The sequence below is a fragment of the Alosa sapidissima genome, chromosome 9 (genome assembly GCF_018492685.1).
Source record: "Alosa sapidissima isolate fAloSap1 chromosome 9, fAloSap1.pri, whole genome shotgun sequence".
Lineage (NCBI taxonomy): Eukaryota > Metazoa > Chordata > Actinopteri > Clupeiformes > Clupeidae > Alosa > Alosa sapidissima.
In genome coordinates, this window is record NC_055965.1 from 4,747,791 (window position 1) to 4,770,297 (window position 22,507).

At 46.6% G+C, this 22,507-nt stretch overlaps 1 protein-coding gene across 1 annotated transcript; it reads left to right on the forward strand.

Annotated features, from left to right (window-relative positions):
• Window positions 1-2,154: 2,154 nt before the first annotated feature.
• On the forward strand, window positions 2,155-21,839 carry gpr179 (G protein-coupled receptor 179). The gene is made up of 12 exons (XM_042102730.1): window positions 2,155-3,039; window positions 3,095-3,435; window positions 4,501-4,609; window positions 8,322-8,418; window positions 9,087-9,304; window positions 13,320-13,388; window positions 14,318-14,427; window positions 14,594-14,832; window positions 15,178-15,316; window positions 15,627-15,729; window positions 16,167-16,304; window positions 16,851-21,839. The coding sequence occupies exons 1-12, from the start codon at window positions 2,428-2,430 to the stop codon at window positions 20,094-20,096; spliced, it is 5,421 nt and encodes a 1,806-aa protein (XP_041958664.1). The 5' UTR covers window positions 2,155-2,427; the 3' UTR covers window positions 20,097-21,839.
• Window positions 21,840-22,507: the final 668 nt, after the last annotated feature.

The following is a 22,507-nucleotide window of genomic DNA, read 5'->3' on the forward strand; positions in this document are numbered from 1 at the left end:
CTCTCAATTCTGTCACCCCTCCCTCCCTTAACATACCTAGGTGTCTGTATGGGTGTGTGGGTGTGTGTGTGTGTGTGTGTGGGGGGGGGGGGGGGGGGTAGCACAAATTAATGGGTAGTTCTCCGAGCCCTGTTGCTATGGCACCAAAACAAGGATTCGCCTGCATCGCCCAGAGTTGCCTGCTCCATCACTGACAGAGAGAGCGGGAGGAATTAGAGCATTTTATCTTCTCCTATTCTCTTCTCTTCTCTTCTCGCACCTCCTTCTCTCTTTCTCTCCGGTTAGTCCGGTGCATTCTTAAGGCGTCTAGAGGGAGACCGATCATGTGTTTTTCCCTCTCCACTGCAATCTCCTGGCCTCCGTGAATCGATTCTGCTAAGCAAGTGTTGAATCAGCTGGGGTTCTGAGGAGGCCATTTGAGTAATATTTAAGCCTTTGGGCTACACATAAATGTGTACATCCCCCACTAGCACACATGCCAAAGGCCCGTATAAAGACCTACACAAACACAGACACACACACACACACACACACACACACACACACACACACACACACACTTATGTGTAGTATACATCACCAACACATGCATCTAGACCTGCATAGACATTTATGAATACAAACACACACATACATACACACACTTATGCACATATGCTCAGAAAGAGCACTACTTGACCTAGCTGGAGAGGGAGAGAGTGGTGGCTTAATCCAGGGAGTGACTATCTCTCTCAGAGCACGCATACATGCACACATACACACACACACACACTCACACACACTAAAACACACTAAAACACACACTAAAACACACACACACACACACACACACACACACTAACTCAAATAAACACACACATAAACACACATGTATGCACTTAAACACACACAAAAACAGGAACTATGTGATGGCCACACAAATGCCCGTGTTAGATCCCACATCAATGTCACATATGTCTATGAGTCTATCTGACTATCTCTCTCTCTCTCTCTCTCTCTCTCTCTCTCTCTCTCTCTCTCACACACACACACACACTCACACCGCCGCAGCTTCTCTCTGCCAACAGATGTGCCACTTTCATCACCCACCACGACCGTTACATGAGCATCTCGGCTAAAGAGGGATGAGGCAGATATTGCCAGGGAGAGAGATGCAGAGAGAGAGAGAGAGAGAGAGAGTCATAGTATGAGCGAGAATGACAGAGAGGGAGGGAGGGAGGGAGGGATGAGAGAGAGAAAGAGAGAGTGAGTGACAGAGAGGGAGGGTGAAGGAGAGAGAGAGAGTGAGAGAGAGAGACTGTCAGCACCAAATGCTGGGAGACTGCAGACAATAATAGAGAGAGATAGAGAAGAGAAAAAGAGAGAGATAGAGAAGCTTTGCAGAGGAGCGACAGACTGTGAGGAAAAAAAGCAGACGAGTGATAGCTGAGTAAGAGGCTGTGTTTATACTGTTGCTTTTTTAGCTGTCTCCCTTCATCTCTCTCTCCATCTCCATCTCTCTATCTCTATTACTCTCTCTCTCTCTCCTCTCCCAACCTGCAGTGCTTGAAAACTTTGGGGTACTTTGTCTTTGATGGTACATCAAAGGGAGGAGGAGGAGAAGAAGAGGAGGAGGAGGAGGAGGAGGTGGAGGAGGAGGAGGTGGGGGCCGGCCAGTGGATCTCCGCATTGGTAATCTCTCTCGTTTACCCACCCCCTCCTGCTCGCCTCTCGCAGGGGATCGGAGCGCGGAACGGGTGGGCTGGGGGTGGGGGTGGGGCTGGGTGGAGGTGCGTTTGCCGCGGGAGACTATTTGACAGACCAGAGAAGGGGAGCAGGAGCGAGGAGGCTCTGATACAGGTGATGCACTGTCGGTACGGATCTTTCTCTCACTCTCTCTCTGTCTCTCTCTGTCTCTCTCTCTCCCTCCCTCCCTCTCCCTCTCTCTCTCGTTCCTGTTCCTTCTCACTTTTTTCCATCAATTGTACCCAGTGAGGACCAGCCTCCAGTCTCTGCACAGCCGTTGAGAAGCGGTCAGTTCAGGATTAGCTGTTGTTTTACCGTCCTCTGCGTGTGGATGCAGATGTTTTTAGATGAGAGGTGGGAAAGGGGAAATTAGGCGCGTCACTTTAAAAACATCACGCAGGGGAAGCGACCGCCACCTCCATGCACAAGTGACCACGGCTAACTACACCTGCTGGACGTCGGAGGAGCCGGAGTGCATGCCTGCAGCCGCGGGAGAGGAGGAGGAGAGACGAGACGAAGGAGAGCGGGACGAGAGGGGGGCATGCGAGAGATCCCTCGAGCGCGCGGACCGGGCAGACGAGTGAGAGTCGACGAGATGACAGAGAAGAGTGGCGTTTTCTGACTGGGATTTACAAGCTGAGGGTAATAACTGGAGGTCACTGAAGAGGAGGCTACTTTGCTGAACTGCTGTCTGCTGAGAGGATGGGATGTCCTGTCTCCACACAGCTGCTGTTAGCACTGCTGCTGCTGCTGCTCCAGCTGCCGGGGCACCTGGGGCAGGTCACTCCATCTCTGGGCACGGGACCGTCCGGCTCCCCGCTGCCCACCTCCCCCATGTCCTCCACCGGGACAGGGGGAGATGGTGTGGCTGAGACTGGCTCTCCCTCTAACACCACGGCCGGTCCGAGCCTGGTCACCAGCACCGGGGGTGAGGCGGTGGTGACGGAGGCGGTGGAGGAGGACTGGTCTCCGGCAGAGGCGTACCTTTACAGCGGCGACGCTGCCGCTCTGGGTCTGGCCACCTGCCCGCGGTCGTACCGCCTGTCCCCGCCACGCGGCCGGCCGCCCCCGGACCTGGGCCCGCTGCTGCGGCCCGTCACCACATCATTGGCCAACGCCGCCAACTTCCTCAACCTGATCTTCCAGGCCAGCGAGCTGCGCGAGACCAGCATCCGCGAGGACCTGGAGTGGTACCACGCGCTGGTGCGGTCACTGCTAGAGGGCGACCGGCCGGGCCTGGTGCGCCGCGCGCTGCTCACCTTCGACGCCGACCCGCTCTCCCTGCGGCCCCAGCTGGTCCTCCGCGCCTCCCAGGGGCCCCTGGGCCTCCGTAGCGGCGGTGGCGGCCGCCCCCCCCTTCGTCTCCTCCGGTCCGCTGCGGGAGATCTACCTGCAGGACTTCACGTCCACCTGGGACGACCTCCACCCGGCGCCCCCGGCGCCCGACGACAGCTGGTTCACGGCGCTCAAGTTCGCCGCGCCGCCACAGGTGCTCGCGGGACTCAGCAAACGGGCACTCGTCAACGACCTGACCACCTTGGAGACGCCCAAGTGGGCGCGCGGGGACAGCTATGTGGCCAACAGCAGCGGCGCGTGCTGGGCCGACGCAGCCTTCCTGGAGTGTGAGGACGGACGCTTCCTGCCCGGCTGGCTGCTGACCCTCACCATGCCGTTTTACGGCCTCAAGCCTGACCTCAGCCCTGAGTTTAGGTAACTCTGTTTCCACTTGTCAGTCTGAATGATATGTTTTATGTACATGCACTAGTAACAAAAAACATTACTCCGGTCACTGTGCATGCATTAGAAGCACAAAGCATTAGTGTTGTCAGTGCTGACGTTATCAGAACAGGAATGTTCCCAAGCTGTGCATCATATGTGCTAGAATAGGACTGTGTTGGCCCGATTTACAGACACTGTATTCTTTTTGGTCTCTCTCCTTTCCCATGGAGATAAGCTGCCCAGTTATTGTCCGGTTTATTCAGCTGAAATGAGAATGATTGTTGAAATAATGTAATTTCAATGATCTGCACAATGGAAATGTTGATGTTGATGTCCATGCAATCTATCTTCATGATCACATCACTTAACGTAGCATAATTTTAACTGGCCCAGATGCCCACAGCTGCTGTCCGTCTCACCACTTACAGCCTCCTCACAGTAATCTAACCCCACATCTGCCTCCTGCACATCTGCACACAGGCCGCTAGTCCCCCCCCCCTTTGAGCCTCAGATTCCTTTCAAAGCCTTTTAGAGCCTCTCGGCCAGGTGGTGCCTGCCTATGGACAGTCATTGGGAATGAAACTGAAGTGGGTTCCTCCAGCAATGCACCAATTCATCTATCTGCATGAAACCAAGAAACAGATTACAGGCATTAGCAGCAGTGGACCACTAATTAACAGCTGCCCGAGCAAACACACTTTTAGCTGTCAGGGGGCCTAGAGCCCATGTATCATCAAGTCAAACCACTGGTATGGCTGATTTACATTCATTTGATTTGTTAAAATGATTTACTCATTATTTATGCATATTGCTCACATCTTACTTACCACTTACTTGCTGCCTTGATGACACCTGACTATTAATATAGACACAATGATCATGTTGTGCTATATTTTTCATGATGCCATTTCATGTTGACGATGGTTACTTACACTGCAATGTTTTATAGGGTTGTCACTTCTCATGTTAAGTCTCTGATTTCTCGCCTTCAGGCGCTGACATCTTCCATTAATCGGTCTGTCTCCCTCCCTGTCTCTCTGTATATGTCTGTGGTAGAGGTGTAATTCGTGTGGACGTCAACGTTCAGGGCTACGATATCGACCAGTGTGCCACGGGGGACGTGTGGTTCGCGGACACTCACCAGTGCAACCGCACCAGCATGGTGGTAAGTGGCACCTGGTTTCCCCCTCTGCTGTTTGTACATTCACTCCTTGTTCCATTTGATTCGGTGGCACACATCCTCCAGGCAGGGAGAGAGAGAGAGAGAGAGAGAGAGAGAGAGAGAGAGAGAGAGAAATGATCCAACAAATTGCACCACAGGCCAGCCAGCTCAGAGAATTCACAAACATTCAATTTACTAATCAAAACCCCCCAGAGCTGAGCGCCTACCTCGGCTTCAATTAGCGAAATTATTTTTCTTTTTTTTCCTTTTTTTTTGGGAGCATTTGTGACAACCTGACAGTGTTTCAGTGAAATTGACTTCAAACCTGTTTGCCAATTAAATTGATCTGTCTACATGCGACGGAGAGGCCTGGCACGGAGTATGTGAACACGACGCAGAGATGCAGCTGTCTGGTGTACAGGGCTTCTGGGGAAATCAAAGCCACAGGCTGCAGTGGGCTGTTCTGTACGGGTGTCTGAGAGCACAGCCACATGAAAGGCCGTGCGGAAGGAAGGCCTGTCCACTCCACCCGCTCCTCTTAGTAGCCCCCCTGGGGAGGCAGCGGAGGGCAAGAGTGGTCAGCGAGTCGTCTCATGACAGGAAATGTCAGAATGAGAGCAGTTCACGGGGTCACAGGGTTATCAGAAGACACTTCTGCCCCTCCACTGAGGGTTACGCACACGCTGAGACTATTCATATGGAAAAGGTCTGTATGAAAACAGATAGTCACACTTGGAAAAACAAACCTGTGGTAAAGAGCTTGCATGTAGATTCCATGATTCCATATTAAATTGTTCTGTCACTGTGTAGGAAAGGGCCAATTAATTAATTTGAAAAAAAACAACTGATTAAAAAAATAACGCAGATTAATCGATTCCATATGACCTTTGACCCCGAGCCGTTCTAGTCAGTAACCATTAGACTGTAAAATAAAGGAGAGAAGAAAATTTGCTGCCTAGATCATTGATTGGAACATTTTACTTTTAAGAAATAGAGTTGACATAGAGCGGAGAATTAATTTGTTTTCATTGTGTCCCCTAGGTTATATCTGTGGCCTGAAATGCCTTGTATGTGGAAAAAAAACTTATTCCCAAAGCACTTTTGAATTTATTTCCTTAGCATATTAGGTCATATCATAGATTATTATGGCCATTATTTGAACAGTGAAAATAATAATAAAAGAGTTTTTGAACTTTAATGTCACTAATGCTGATTATTCAGTGATTCATTTGAGTTTAAATATTTAAAATACTTTCACAGCAAAAATTATATATGTGATTAATTTAGATTAATTAATCACAGAGAATGTAATTAATTTGATTACATTTTTTAATCGATTGACAGCCCTAATTAATCTAAATTAATAAACTATATGTAAATGAACACATGGATTTTACAGACTTTTCCCTAATGTCTCATTATGGATCAGCAACAGGTTTGAAACATGAGATTTCGTTTGTTGATACCACAGACATCAGACACACGTAGTGTTACGCATGACTGAGATGATAATTTCAAACACTCAAAACACAGTGTCTTGGATGGGAACTTTAAACAGTCTGTCTTGGACATACAGTGTATTTTATATATTTTAAGTTAGTGGAGTTAGTATTGATATATGATTAAAACCAAACAAACACCTATAAAAAGAATTAGAGAATGACATTGTAGATGGAAGAAAAACAGGGTTCCACATTCAACCATTAATTGCCATCATCCATCCTGTGTAGTGTACAAGGTGTCTTCCACAGTCTTGCCGTACTATCTCTTCTGACTAAACATGGAGGAGGCCTTTTGTAACAAATGTTGCATGTTGTGTGATACAATATACCTCTCGGGCCCTTTCCAGGAAACGGAGCATAATGTCTTTAGATCAGGCTGCACAGGGTATTAAAGTCCTTGATCTCTTTAACGTCTTCCTTGAGCCCAACATGGAACAGTTATCCACTATCCTTTCATCCCTCTGACCATACATTTCCCTCTTTTTGTTTTCTCCCTCTCTCTCTCTTTCTTTCTTTCATCTCTCCCTCTCTTCCTCCTCCTTTGAATTCAAGAGATCTTTGCTCTCTCTCTCTCTCTCTCTCTCTCTCTATTTCCAAACCTGCTCTTGGCTGCAACATACCCATCCTGTCTTTCAGTCCATCCTTCTGTTTAAAGATATCTGTACAGGGTGGCAGAGGGATGATCATTTGGATTAAGATAATCCAGCGCTGCTGACATCCCTGGTGGCATATCCCACCACCATGCTCATCTGGCGGACCTGTCCGACTAAGAGAGCAGTAGAAACCCCACCCCCACTCTCCTGCACTCTCTCAACATCAACAGTCCAACACTCATCCCAATAAATCATGTTTCCTTACATTCCCCGTCTTGTGAAAAAGGCAAAGGGATTTTTCTATTTTAGGGTCAATTTGTTTATCTATTTGTGTCTGGCGAGCATGTATCATGAATTACATTTACATTACATGTATAATATTATGTAAATATGTTACAAAACGTGCCATACATGTTGAGAGAGTTACCCACCTTGATAATGTTAATGTCCTGCACTAGTTGTGTAATCCAATGTGCGTGCGTGTCTGAGAGGGACACATCGGAGTGAGAGGTTAAGAGCCAAAAGCTTCTGGGAGGCTTATTTTTGACGGACAGTTCAGAGTGGCAGAGAGAGGTACAAACTCTACCTGCTCGTAAGAGCCCTCGGGACAAGACAGCAAGCATGGCAAGGCTTGGGAAAGGAGATCGCCTCCAAGTTATTAGAACATGAAGTTGTCTTTTATCAGGGAGGCCAATAATCTTCTGCCTCACATAAATGGACTTCCCATCTCCATAATTCCTGAAAGGAAGGGAATGACTTATGGCCTTGAGACTGTATGTGTGTTATTCTGGCACACATAGATGCATTCGGGTTTGCTTGTGTGTTCCTTTGCTCAGGGATTTCCCTGTGCAGAGATGCGAGTGATAAAGCCCTTTCAATAGAGGTATTACTGGTCCATTTACGTTTTAACATAGATTAACACAGACACAGTGTGTGCATGTGTGTGTGTGTGTGTGAGAGAGAGAGAGAGAGAGAGAGAAAGACATAGAAAGATAGAGAGAGTGGAGTAAAAACAAAAGAGAGAAAGACTGGGTGAGAGAGGGAAAAGACTGGGAGAGAGAGAGAGAAAATGTCTGCGGCCCTCGTCCAGGCTTGATATAATTATCTGTGAGCAGACTGTAAATGCGCACAGATAGATAGAATTTCACCGCAGAGAATCTGGTTACCCCAAAGAGACATTCAGCCACTGTGTTCATTAACATTATGATCCACTCACTCCTACTACGCTTGATGTTGTTACCAATGGTTTCAATAGAAGGAAGCTTCAGAGAGATAGTTCTCGATTGCAATGTATCCCAGGTCAGTGGGCAGTGTCAGTTAATTATCACATACTGAGGAGACTATTCAGATGAGTAGCAGGGTAAGATATGGTTCCTCTGGTGATAAATACCCAGAGCCGAGTCATCATGTGTTCACATCCTTTTGTTCTTCGAGATCTCTTAACTCAAAGGGACCAAAACATATCAAACTTCAGTACTAAATGCATCATTCCCAGACTTTTAGTTCTCCTTTGATAATAAAACATGATCAAAGATAATAAAAAATGTGATCTCTCTCTCTCTCCTTTTTTTCTTTTTCTCTCTCTCTCTCTTTCTCTCTCTCTCTCTCTCTCTCTCTCAGTGTGAGCCCATACCTGGTCAGGGGTTCCGACTGGGCCAGTACTGCTGCCGCTGTAAAGAGGGATTCTACAGCCCTGCCCAGGCTGCCCGGGCCACAGGTGGGTAGGCATGGCATAACATGATTAAAAGGCAATCCAGGTCTCCTCTCATGCATTATGCATATGTGACTTCACGGACAAGGCGAGGAAGAAGAGGCCTGGTATTTAAATGGATCTTCGCAACAACAATGAGCAAGCTCCCGTAATTAAGAAAATGAACTTTGATCGTAAAAGTAATTGAATTCAGGTTTCTGTTTTCAGAGCCTGATGGTTCTGCCATCTGTTTCCCTGTTTTAATTTTCAGAGGGATTCTCGTATAATGTGTTTAGCAAGTAAGCTGCAGGAATGCTCATCTCTTTATTTCCATGTATCAATAATTTATTCATGCTGGAACATCTGTTTTAACATGAGTTGGGAATCGCTGGCTTTAAGTACCAAAAAATTATGTGCAAGTAATTATTGGTTCCATAAAACCCTCTTGAACATCATAATGTCAATGTGATAAAAGTGTCAAACCAGACTATAAATGGCTTCTTGCACGGCAACAATCCCAAGGCTGACATCCCAAGGGGCCCCTTCTACACATGCTCAGCCAGCCTCTTCTGTTTAGCAGTGTCAGTTTGAAAAAAAATATCTCTTGCTCCCTTTCTTCTACCTTCCCCTTCATCTCTCTCTCTCTCTCTCTCTCTCTCTCTCTTTCTCTCTCTCTCTCCATCTCTCTCTCCTAGGCCCCAAAGGTGGCCGTGCCAACGGTACCCAGGCCTGCTACCCCTCCATGCCCGTGTGCCTGCCCTGTTGGCCGGGCTGCGCTCGCTGCGAGGACGGCTCTCCATGCCGGGTCCGGGTGGACTGGCTGCTGCGGGGGGCCGTGATGACGGTGCAGGCACTCTTCATGGTGCTGATCTTCCTCAGCATGCTCATCACCTACCAGAACCGGGGGAGCAAGGTGAGAGAGTGGGGCAGAAGGAGTAGGGTGGAGTTGGGAGTGTGGTGGAGGAGTGGTGGAGGAGTGGAGTGGTGGATGGGTGGAGGAGTGGAGGGGTGGATGGGTGGAGAAGTGGAGTGGGGAGGGGTAGAGGGGTGGAGTGGTGGAGTGAAGGGGTGGAGGTGTGGATGGGTGGAGGAGTGGAGTGGTGGAGGAGTGGAGGGGTGGATGAGTGGAGTGGTGGAGGAGTGGAAGGGTGGAGTGGTGGAGGAGTGGAGGAGTGGAGTGGTGGAGGAGTGGAGGGGTGGAGTGGTGGAGGAGTGGAAGGGTGGAGTGGTGGAGGAGTGGAGGGGTGGAGGAGTGGAGTGGTGGAGGGGTGGAGGAGTGGAAGGGTGGAGTGGTGGAGGAGTGGAGGGGTGGAGGAGTGGAGTGGTGGAGGGGTGGAGGGTTGGAGGAGTGGAGGGGTGGAGGAGTGGAGGGGTGGAGGAGTGGAGGCATACCTGTCAACACTCCCGTTTTTCCCGGGTTTCTCCCGTATTTCAAGGTCATCTTCCAGCACCCTCCCGTTTTCTTATTTCTCCCGGAAAACTCCCGTAATTTGCATGGCCCTCAAACTTCATTTTAAAATCATTGATGCATTCAGGTTGCAAGATTGTGTATGAAATACACCCTACACATACACGATCACTTAGTTTCAATTTCAACTGTTTTGTCATAGGCTAAAACCTGGCAACTCAAAACCCAAATTAGGAAGCGGGTGCCAACTGCGCAGCCTGAGTCTCGTCGTAAGCAAGCGGGCTAGATGAATGGCCTACTCCAGAACTAGCTGTTGTGAAATTGTTGGGAATTTAATTGATTAACACATCACATAAACTGTTATTGAGTGTTGTTGATACACTGAACTTGTTCCCTCGGAACCAAATCTGACAGCAAGCAGCTTTGGAGTTTTGGAAGTAGGCTGCAAGGGGGGGAGCTGGTGGATACATAACTGGCATGCGTAAGGTAAGGGTAAGGTAAAAGCAACGACCAAAATGCAGTGTTGAAACACGTGTATGAAACGTATTAAATATGCAAACACAGATCCGGTATAAACACTGACCCCCCCCCGAAAAAAAATCTCCCGTTTTTGGAAAGCTAAATGTTGACAGGTATGAGTGGAGGGGTGGAGTGGTGGAGGAGTGGAGTGGTGGAGGAGTGGAGGGGTGGAGGAGTGGAGTGGTGGATGGGTGGAGAAGAGGAGGGGTGGAGGAGTGGAGGGGTGGAGAAGTGGAGGGGTGGAGTGGTGGATGGGTGGAGGGGTGGAGTGGTGGATGGGTGGAGTGGTGGAGTGGTGGATGGGTGGAGGGGTGGAGTGGTGGATGGGTGAAGAAGTGGAGGGGTGGAGTGGTGGATGGGTGGAGAAGTGGAGGGGTGGAGTGGTGGATGGGTGGATGGGTGAAAGTGGGGGTGGGGAGCTGCAGGGGATGGTGGTGAAGGTCGAGCTCTGGATCTGGATCTATCCATATAGCTGTAGCTCCGATACTAGAGCAGCTGGACCTGGACACTACCTGCCTCTTCAGTACAAGATCAAGGGAGATCAACAGAGGCCAGTTTGAGGAGAGCCTAGGACTGGTAGAAAGATCAGACTTGTGCTTCCTGGCAGGCAGCTGACAGTAGCTTTACATTTACATTTATTCATTAAGCAGATGCTATTATCTAAAGTGATTTACAAAAATGAGGAATAAGCTTCAAGCTACAATGCAGAGGAGACCTTAGGTAGCAATTAATACTACATCAATCAACACTATTACTGGAGGATGAGAGTGGACAGAGGCGTGGACAGAAGCACTTCTAGCCACTACACGATAGATTAAATTCCTAGAGAAAGGCTAAAACTACTTTGTGCTGTCAGATGCGTTAGATATCGCATAACTGATTGGCACTAGCAACCTCCACAGCTCCAACAAAGGAAGTATTCAGAAAGGGTATAAGAGCTCTCATCGCTTTAACAGGAATAAGAAAAATGTATGCTTATCTTTGCCAGACATTTGTCACAACTATCCTGGAGTCAGTGTATACCCACACTGATAATGGGTGCAAATGATGTAAACGTATAGTTGGCCGGTTGGATGGAAAGATATAGCAAGTGAGAATTACGACCCAGGCTGAACAACAATATTTCTCACCTTTGTGTGAAAGGGTTTATTATTATGTGCATGACATTTACAGAGCATATCAGTGAGAATGTTTGAGACGCGGATCCATTTCTGTGCGTCAGCTTTGACCTGGCTTTGTGTACTTATAATGAGATGTGGCCAGTTTGATAAAAACGAGCTCACTCACTCACTCTGGATCAGTGGGCTGTTTGAACATCCTCTCTCCAGGCCACCAAAATGAGATCAAGGTCTTAAATGTGTTGATAAAATGGGAGCACAGAATAGAATGGCTTGTTTGTGACAGATATCGGCAATGCCGAAAACAAGTCCTTTTCAGTGGAGACATTTTGTACTCACTATAAATGAGAGAGAAAAATGACAAGCTAGTGTGGCTCTATACGAAAACAGGCTGTGTGTGTTGTGTGTATAGCGACAATATTCTTGAGAGCCAGCAACAACGCCTATAGCACGCCAGGCTCAGTCTTGGCAATACATTGTAGACCGGCTGACTCATGTGGGCGGAAACTTTGATCATGTTGATTGGCAACCAAGAGGCAATGTGACAAAACAAGCCACTCTGCAAAGCAAGGAGTTTGCAGCGTTACCCTATCTACTTCCATCCTGACACTCTGAACACATTTTATCAGTCCGCCATCACTGCTCTCTGTCTTCGGTATGAATGTGTCAGATGATGAAAACGTACATATTTGTTTAAGATGTGGTTGATAGCATGGTTCAATAGTTTAAACATGTCATTTAGCGGGTCCTGTTTTTTTTATGAGATGGCTATGAAAATGTGGCTGAGTAAGAAAGAGAGTACACGTCATTTTCTGTTCCCTTGACAGCGTGCAGTCCATTTGGCATTCTGGTAGTGATCAGATTCCTGACCTAAACGTAACAGGAAGGGTGCTGTGCTTGGTGATGATTTATAACAACATTAGAAACATTAGAAACAATGCTTTCCATAAATTAGATTCTGCATTAAGACATCTCATGGGCTATGTGCATTAAGACATCTCATGGGCTATGTGCATTTAGACATCTCATGTAAGTCAATGATGTATGTAAATGTGCTCCATATCAACAGAGCCACCTTAAGCTCAAGAAAACAGATCTGATCTGACCTGACCAGATCTGATTAGAATGACCTAAAAATCTCAAACTTTGACAGCAATATGAGCGAAGTAAACAAACTCATCACACGCATCACTGGTGTTTATGAATCTGGCTACAGATATATAATATCACACGATGGAGTAATCTCATCACAGGCCTCTCATAATAGCATGTTTCATCCTCACAATATCATAACATCAATTCCCTTTTGACCCAGTCTCCACTGCATATGCTGTGCGCTGAGGACCGAGATAAGCTGTGTGCAGATACAGTATCTTTGGCAATTCCATCAATTCTTGATATCTGGCAATTTCATGCATTTTTAAAGTCCTGTGGATATTTGGGCGAACAGGATAGAGACAGGGAAAAGGGAGTACGGCATTAGAACATCACCCTGTTACTGCTGAATTGCTCGCAAAGCCTTGGTGTTTTTATTAGTTTTGTTATTAATTCATGAGGGTGGTTGTACATATTATAGTATTTTCATCAAATATTCTACAAACCCGCTTTATAACCCGGGGAACTTATCGGTCTTTAATTTTTCATGTTCTCGAGTTGTGTAATGAATGTTGCGAAGATCACATGCAAAGACCCATGTAGATGGAAAACATGTGGAATATTATAAATTGTGTGGTCATTATTTGTTGATTTCCACAAGTCTTCCGCCTCCATTAATTTCATGATCTCTATATTTTCTCCTTGATTTCTCATCATCATCTCTCCCTCATTTTCACTCGCCCCCAACTCTCTCTCTCTCTCTCTCTCTCTCTCTCTCCTTATTGCAGAGGATACGTGCGTCGGGTCTCCTGCTGTTGGAGACGATCCTGTTTGGGTCCCTGCTGCTCTATTTCCCAGTGAGTGCCAGATTAAAACATTCTCTGCAGATTAGTGCACTGCATTTAGGATTATATTATAATGACTGCCCTAGACTGGTGCAAGGGGGCAGGGTGCATTGCATAACCTGGAATTGCTAAGTGCCATTACAGAATATTGATTGCGATCCATCAGTTACTTTTTAGTTTTTGAAATTGCAATAAGCATTACCATATATTTGGCTAAGCTTTTAGGAATATTCTCAATCTCATGGAGAATCTGTGGATACAAATCCATAAGCGTTTCTACTTATAATATACAATATCTAGGCATCTAAGTTTTTGCCAAAGAGTATAGAAGTAACTACTCTTTGTTTTTGCTCCATAACCAAAACATTCAGTTGACTTCAGCTGATTCATCACACAGATATTTAAAATGACTAAACCAAACATGATCTGATATATTAACAATACATGGGCAGATTATGAAATACTATACCTAATCTGGTGATACATGAATAGAATGCTTCAGAATGTGAAAACCTCTGCGCTTAAATATGTAACAGGCATCAGACACAAAATGGGTGAAATGTTACAAAAGGATGGATTCAAACACGGTCCACCCACTCTGTCTGCATGGCGGAGCGGAGCCTTTTAGAGTCTGGCCACAGTCCAGCTGGAAAGGGCACAGGTGGCCCCGTCTGTCTCATCTTGGCCGGGCCAGCCACAGGGGACTGCCGCTACCTTTCTAAAGCCACACACATTTGATCTGGTGTGATCAGGAGATCTTTGTGGTGTGTGTGTGTGTGTGTGTGCGCGTGTTTTTTTCCCTCTCTCTTTCTATCATACAAATATACTGTACTTCATCACTCTTTTCCTCACTGACTGTATGTCAGCCTATCCATACAATGCAAAAGACAACTAAAGACTTACTTTAGACCTGCTAACACCTCTTCCCTTTCTCTGGACAGGTCTTCATCCTGTTCTTCAGGCCCAGCACTTTCCGCTGTATCCTGCTTCGGTGGGTCCGACTGCTGGGCTTCGCCATCGTTTACGGCACCATGACCCTGAAGATGTACAGGTGGGCTCCCCATCCACAGCGTTGCTCTTGCCTCTAAAACTGATCCATCTCTATAACTAATCTCAAGTTAATAACATCTTAAGTAATAACATCTTAAGTTTACCTGAAATGTATCAGTTGCATGTCAGCATGACACGTGTTCTGGTCCTGTCATCACTCCACCCAGGGTTCTGAAGGTGTTCCTGTCGCGCACAGCCCAGAGGGTGCCTTACATGTCCAGCACCAGCCTGCTGAGACTGCTGGGAGTCATGGTGGCCACCGTGAGCTGGTTCCTGTGCGCATGGACCGCCGGTGTCCTGCAGAACCGCGACCGCAACGTCCCGCTCTTGGTCACCTCCACCACATCGAATGGCCAGGCCTTCAACCAGTGTGACATTGACCGCTGGGACTATATGATGGCTTTGGGTGAGTGAAGTCTCATGAAAATATAATTCATTGGGCATTCTCTGGAGATGGAGCGCACTTACTTGGTGGCAACAGGAAAGTGATTCTATTGAGTTTGGCACTCAATAGAACAAGAAAGGACAATATTATGTGTGACTGTCATGCAGATGAATGTTTGTGAAGTACAGGGTCTGGAAATGGCCAGCTAGAGGCAGAGACCATAAAGAGTTTATCACTGATTTAAATTTTGTGCACATACTGGACACAGTGGCTCTCCCTGCAGTTTTGGATGTGAGGTTAATGTTCAGTCTAGAGGGCCTGTCTTCATCTCCTCTGTTTCTCTCCACTGCGTCTTCATGGCCCCAGCGGAGCGCCTGTTCCTCTGCTGGGGCCTCTTCCTGTGCAGCGCAGTGAAGCCAGTGCCCTCGGCCTTCCACGAGCCTCGCTACATGAGCATCGCCATCCACAACGAGATGATCCTGTCCTGCATGTTTCATCTCCTCCGGTGGGTGAAAGGCTTCGGAGATTTCTGTAAGGCCGGAAGACCGTTCAAAATGTACCAACTTAATCCTAGACCTCCCACAGTTACCCACAGTTGCCACACTAACTCTGATCACTGTTCTATTATGAGAGGGAATACTCTTATTGTGTACTGTGTCATAGGCCACAACTGTAAAACTGTAAAACTAAAGACAAATATACCCTTTCCCCATTTTAAGTCACCACATTTTTTATTCATTTTGAGTGACGACAACACGTGAAGTATTTGAGAACAACTGAACCTGAACCATAGTTTCTGTCTCCTCCATCCTCAGGTTTTCCCATCACAGTCTCCATCCAGACTGGACCCTACTGCTTGAGTTCACTCATACTCACGCCACTATCACTGTTACATTGGGACTGCTCTTCGTTCCAAAGGTGACATTCTGGACCATATTTCCAGCCCAGACCATGCTACCAGTCCATTGAGCTAAACAAACATATTTTCATGAGTCAGAAACCATAACATACAGATTGATGACGACAGGTGCATCACACCTGTTTGGGTGATTATACAAGTAATTAATACCTTAAAGCTAGGCCAGAAGGGGCAGCCGTGGCCTACTGGTTAGCGCTTCGGACTTGTAACCGGAGGGTTGCCGGTTCGAACCCGACCAGTAGGAACGGCTAAAGTGCCCTTGAGCAAGGCACCTAACCCCTCACTGCTCCCCGAGCAGGCTGTAGCAGGCAACTCACTGCATCGGGATTTGTGTGTGCTTCACCTCACTGTGTGTTCATTGTGTGCTGAGTGTGTTTCTCTCTCTGTGTGTGTGTGTGTGTGTGTGTGTGTGTGTGTGTGTGTGTGTGTGTGGTAGTTCCTACATGTGACCAAACCGGGGCGGGAGGTGATAGCAGCTGAGGTGTATGAGGATGAGGTGGACCTGCGACGTTCCTACCTCAACAGCAGCTTTGTCTCTGCCTGGAGTGATCATGTGGAGCATGAGGACATCCGGGTAAACTTTACCACCCCTCTAAAGCCCATTACTACTCCTTTAAAGCCCATTAGTGGCTAGTGCACCAGTGCTATGCCCACGCATAACTGCATTCACAAGGGGAGGCTTTGAAATAATAGTGCATTTCGAAAATGTGTTTGTGGTCACTGTGATACTAAACAGAAGTTAACATAATAAGTATACTGTATCTGAAATCATCACCAATTTGACACCAACATTCTGTAAATAAGTCATTGTTCAATCACACAAAACAATAACAAGAGTTTAAAGCATGATGTAATAACCCCTATAAATAATCCTAAACAGAAGTCATAACTACATTATGTGAAAACTACCAGTAATAATGTGTAATGCTGACAGTACTCAGCAAAATAAATATAATATATTTTCTTAACTATTTATTTCTATAACTTGATGTTCATTTTGCCCCACTTTATGTCACTTTTTCATTCCACATACATTATTCTGTGTCTCTGTATTCTAAACCTGTCAAACCTCTTTTCTTTCATTTCATCAACTGTGCCTTTGTTCCTCCCTTTATACCAGGATGAGCTGAAAAAGTTGTACTCTCAGCTGGAAATCCACAAGACTAAAAAGATGGCGAACAACAACCCCCACATTTCTAAAAAGCGAAGCTCGCGTCTGGGGATCGGGCGTTCCATCATAAAGCACATAACCGACTTCCCAGGGACCATATCACGGCAGCATAGCCGAGAGGATAGAAGTGGAACGCATTCTCCATCACCAAGCCTGTTTTCTGCCAGCTCTAAGAAGCCCAGTGAAATCACCTACATCACCTACAGGGAGGATTACTCCAAAGAGCCATCACCAAACATTGTACCCAAGTCCCAGACTGCTTTTGACAATACTCCTTCAAGGACTCCTTCAAGAACTCCTTCATTTGCTGGGTCTTTAACACCAATATTAGTGGACAAGAGGGCCTCCCAGTACTCACAACATTCACAACATTCCCAATACTCACAACTCTCCCAACATTCACAGTACTCACAAGCGGAGTCTCTGGACGCACCGCCAATGGTCTGCAAGTCGGCGAGTGCACACAATCTTTCTGTTGACAAAAACTTCCTTCATCCCGATGACAGCAGGCAGAAGAAGTCACTGAGTGCTGTGGTGACTAGCACAGACTATTACTCCCTGATGGAAGAAGCCGCACAGAGTGGCCCCACGACTCCAGTACTAAAACACGTTGGCAGCATAAAAGAGCAGACATCTCAGGCCCTTCTTGCTGAATCGTTTGACAAAGCTGAAGTCTGCCCTTGGGAAGTTGAGGAAGAGAGGCGACCGAGCAAGAAACATGTTACTATCTCTATAGCTAACGATAAGAATGAGGAAGATGCGCCCGCCGAGAAGTCACCCACCTTAATAATTTGCCCGTGGGAGAACGTTGAGCAACTGCCTTCGGCCACGAAGCAAAAGAGCATCGACAGCGTGGACTCAGACGGCGACTCCGTTAGACTGAAGGCTCCAATCTCCTCGAGTGCTCCAGTGTCGCCATCGGCAACTGGCAAGGAGATTCGTGTCTTTTCATTCCGCTCCACCACCAAAAGCCTCCTCCATGCTAGGGGCCTATCGACTGATAAAACCAAACTCACTGCGACCCTCTCTGTAGATGTGGCGAAGAAAACCCCGCAGCTCCAGAAAAGGAGCATGACAACAACAGACCTGAAACCATTACTTATGAAGCAGAATGCAATAAGACTTTCCTCCACTGAATCTGCAGACAGGAGCCCTAGGAGAAAGCCTAACCCTGAAGTTCTCGTCTGTCCCTGGGAGTCTGACTTGGAGCTAAACAACACCAAAGGTCCAGAGAGGATCTATGAGAATGTAATCACACCTCAGAGCAGTTTGAAGAGTATAGGTTCTGATGGAAGGGGCAGATCCATGCTGCAAGTGCCACCCAGGAGGCAACAAAGCATAGTGGCTGATGTTTGTCCCTGGGAGGTGCCAAAACCCCCGGAAGCTATGGTGTGTCCTTGGGATGCGCCAGATGCCACTGTACCTCAGGTTAGAGAAGGTTCCCTCAAGTCAAATACTGGGGTGCCAAAACCAACTGAGAGAGTGATTTATGTCAGTCACTCCGGGGGGACGCCAGAGCCTGGTAGCGTGCCAAAGACACAGGAGACAGTACCTGCTGAGGTGTGCCCGTGGGAGTCGGGGGAACCTGTGCTAAAGCAAGACAGCGCCAAGGCGAATGTGTGCCCGTGGGAGTCGGGGGAACCTGTGCTAAAGCAAGACAGCGCCAAGGCGAATGTGTGCCCGTGGGAGTCAGGGGAACCTGTGCAAAAGCAAGACAGCGCCAAGGCGAATGTGTGCCCGTGGGAGTCGGGGGAACCTGTGCAAAAGCAAGACAGCGCCAAGGCGAATGTGTGCCCGTGGGAGTCGGGGGAACCTGTGCAAAAGCAAGACAGTGCCAAGGCGAATGTGTGCCCGTGGGAGTCGGGAGAACCTGTGCAAAAGCAAGACAGCGCCAAGGCTAATGTGTGCCCGTGGGAGTCAGGGGAACCAGCCGCCGCTGAGGATAAAAAAACATCACAGAGTGTAATTAAGAAATCCCCACAGCTGACAAAACAGGTGACAGTTAACGTGGAAGCCTGCCCATGGGATTCCCCAGATCAACCTGAACCAGGTAAAATAAATATTTGTCCTTGGGAGGCCGATAGTCCAAAACCTCCATTGTCAAAGCAGGCAGCTGTGGTCCATTCAAGCCAGGAGTCTATAAATACGAAAACAGAGCCTAAACAGACTCCAAAACTACAACAGCAACACAGTGTTCATGCAAATGTCTGCCCTTGGGAAACAGAAGAAAGCTCAACACCGAAGGACGGAGAAGCAACAAAAGGTCCAGTTAAAGCTGCCCCTAGAATATCCCCAACACTGTCCAAGCATTCAACAAACACAGCCGAAGCATGTCCTTGGGATTTCCCTGCACCGCCTCCGCCATCGGATGTCTGCCCATGGGAGGTCGAAAGCGCAGAGCCACAACCTACTCAAACTAAACAGGTGAGTAGGACATCGTCCAGACAAGGGTCCACCTCATCTAAAGCTAGTGCTAAGCAATTCCCGAAACAAGACAGCGTCAGAGGGAATGTCTGCCCATGGGAGGTCGAAAGCGCAGAGCCACAACCAACTCAGATTAAACAGGTGAGTAGGACATCGTCCAGACAAGGGTCCACCTCATCTAAAGCTAGCGCTAAGCCATTCCCGAAACAAGATAGCGTCAGAGGGAATGTCTGCCCATGGGAATCTCAGGAACCTGAAGGGTCAACACAACAAGATAGTGCCAAAGCTGACGTCTGTCCGTGGGAAACAGAAAGCACAGAAAAGGGAAGTACTGGTGACAAGCTCAAACATCAAGGAAGCGTAGCCGCTGACGTCTGTCCGTGGGAAACCGATACACCAAAAAGGCAAGACAGTGCTCGGGGAAATGTTTGTCCATGGGAGACAGGAGGCACTGAGGAAGCGAAGGCAGATGACAGCACTGCTGCCGTCGGCACCACCGCCGGCCAAGAGAACGCAGAACAAACTGCAGTACCGGCTGCAGAACAAGAAAATATACAATCTCCAACTCTAAGCTCACAAGAGCTGGACTCAGAGAGATGCAACACGCCCCTGGAGCGTCGCGACGCTCTGTGCCCGTGGTCCACGGAGAGGTCACAACATGACAACAACTCCGATGTGTTCACCTGGGAGGAGAACATTCCAGAGGAGGATGAGGACCTGGATGCTGAATGCGCAGCAGAAGCATTTGTCTTCCCACCTGACTTGGACTAAGATTTTGCCATAGCATTAACTGTAAACCCTTGCCATCACAAACAGCCTGCCTGCCAGTGAAGCCAATGATGAGAGACATAGATCACTCAGTTTGTGATTCAGAGGTCAGGGTTGTGACAGGGTGGCTTAGCCCACCCATTCACGAACACCATCATAATGGACATAATTGGCCAGACGGCTCTCCCAAGTCCCCACACTCCCTCTACCCTTCAACTTCATATTATATGTAACTTTTATGTGTGAAGTAGTGTATCCCACTTTCTTAGCTCATGTAATGCTTCATTAGCCAAAAATCTAAATACTTAAACAGAGATTTCTAAATATCCATTGGTCTGGGGAAGTTGTGCTCATAGAATGTGTATCATATTTTTTCTGATATGTCACAATTCCTCATAAGCTTCTCCTGAAAACAGTTGCTATTAACAGATGTTTTTCCAAACCATTTAATGAGAGTTGTTCTCAGTGACATAGCCTACTATAGAAAAGAATGCACTGGACATTCCATCCTACTGAGGAGTGAAGGCAAAGATTCTTTAGTTACCAACTTTATTAGCCGTCTCTGGTGAAGGACTTCTGAAATAAATTGTCTTTGTGATTCCATGGCAACGAGAGCATAGAGTGATTCAAAGCACTGTCTTCATATGTTCTGGTCTGTGCAGCCAAATTCTCCAAATGCTGAGGTCAAAGTGAGAGGCGTTGAACTCCAATGATGACATTGTCGTGTTTTCAGAGGTCCATAGACATCTCAAAATGTCAGCTGAATAATTTCAATCTTGTATCTTAGATACTGTGAGAATGTAAACTCCTGAAACTGTTTGATATGCCCGCAGTTACAAATTATAGTACAGAATTGTTGTCATGACAAAAAGGTTTGTCAGCAAGGTCCCTGAAAACTGTTTGCAATGGTCACTAATGATAACTTTCATTAGACCTTCATGGAATGGTGCAACATGCCCATATAAGTATTGCAATCAAACAAAATGTTAAAAACATGATTTAATGATTATATGATTCTATAAAAAATAACTCTAAATAAGGAATAAACACTATAATGTAACTGTCAGTTATGGGTTTCAATTATTTTGAGTAATCTTTCAGCTAGATACATTTGTTCTTATTGCAATTTAAAATTATATATAAAGTACAAAAGTAGAACTGTTTTAATTTATATTTTCAATGCAATATTGGGGAGGGGGGTTCACATCTGTGCCATACTGATAATTTTGTTATAGGTTAGTGAGGATGTTGGGCATGTAGCGGCCAGGTTATCCTCTATGGAACACAGGTGGTCAGTTCTTCTGTATGTGTATCAGATAAGTTGTATGAATCCCTTCTTTTAAATCTCATATCCCAATGATATTGTCTTAATGTCCCGGTGAATATTTAAGTATTTATTTTAAAATTCTTACTTTTAAACTTGAGGCTTGTTGTTGCAGAAATGTTTGCATGCAGATAATAAAACACATCCTCTTTGCAATCTTTGTATTGGATGGACAGTAAAGTGTATTCTCCTTTAATTTCAGTGAACTGAAATGTTTACCGCAATTTACTATTTTACTTGTTGTGTTTTGTGGTCCTTGAATGGATGAGGTGTTTTTCGCATGAACCTTTGTAAGTAATCCCTTTTTTGTATGATACCATCTGTCGGATTAAAAGCAGTCAATGTAAACGTCACAGAGCTCATCTGACCATGCCACAGTGAAGAGGTTTGAGGGATGTTTTATTTTTGTATTTCTGAGATGTTTATGAAATATTCATGGAGACAATAAACTCCTCTGAACTGCCTCCATCTGTCCAATGGTGATGTGTACCACCACAGGGGTATCTCAAGCATGTGGTTAAGTGAAAAAGCTGAGCAAGTTAACTCACAGTAAGCTATTAATCTTCTTCATGATGAGGTCCGTGGCTTTGTTGGTAGAAGAATGAAGCCAAAGGGCTCTTCGATCAGGAGGTTCAGTACCTCTAAGAGTTAACGTTACAGCACATGGAAATTGTTGCAGCAAATGCATCCTTTATGACAATATTTAGGTATTTAAATTTTTGCCACTATTCAGTGTTTGTCCTCACAGTATTACCAGTTTGTGCTGCACTTATAGTTCGTTGTGTGCTTGCTCTAAAAGAGTTGACATCAAACGTACAACCTTGCCTTGTGGTCTGATTATCTGGCTGGGGTGGTCAAGACACCATCTGGACACAGTCATCTGAACCAGCATCTACACCAGTTTCACTTTACAAATCACAAATGAGGTTTTTGCAAATCTGCAAAGATACCATTGAGGAAACATTTGTGTCAAAAATTGTTTTTAGAATGTTGGATATTTAGACACAAGCTTTTACATAGATGAGCTGGTGGAGCACAGTGCCAACTACATCAAGATCTAAGGAACAATTCTCCAGGAGTAATGAATCAA

Excerpts from the sequence above, each read along its gene's own strand:
- gpr179 (XM_042102730.1), top strand. The coding sequence starts at position 2,428 with ATGGGATGTCCTGTCTCCACACAGCTGCTGTTAGCACTGCTGCTGCTG. Across the intron at positions 13,389-14,317 it reads CCCTGCTGCTCTATTTCCCA|GTCTTCATCCTGTTCTTCAG; the intron begins GTGAGTGCCAGA and ends TTCTCTGGACAG. Across the intron at positions 14,428-14,593 it reads ATGACCCTGAAGATGTACAG|GGTTCTGAAGGTGTTCCTGT; the intron begins GTGGGCTCCCCA and ends CACTCCACCCAG.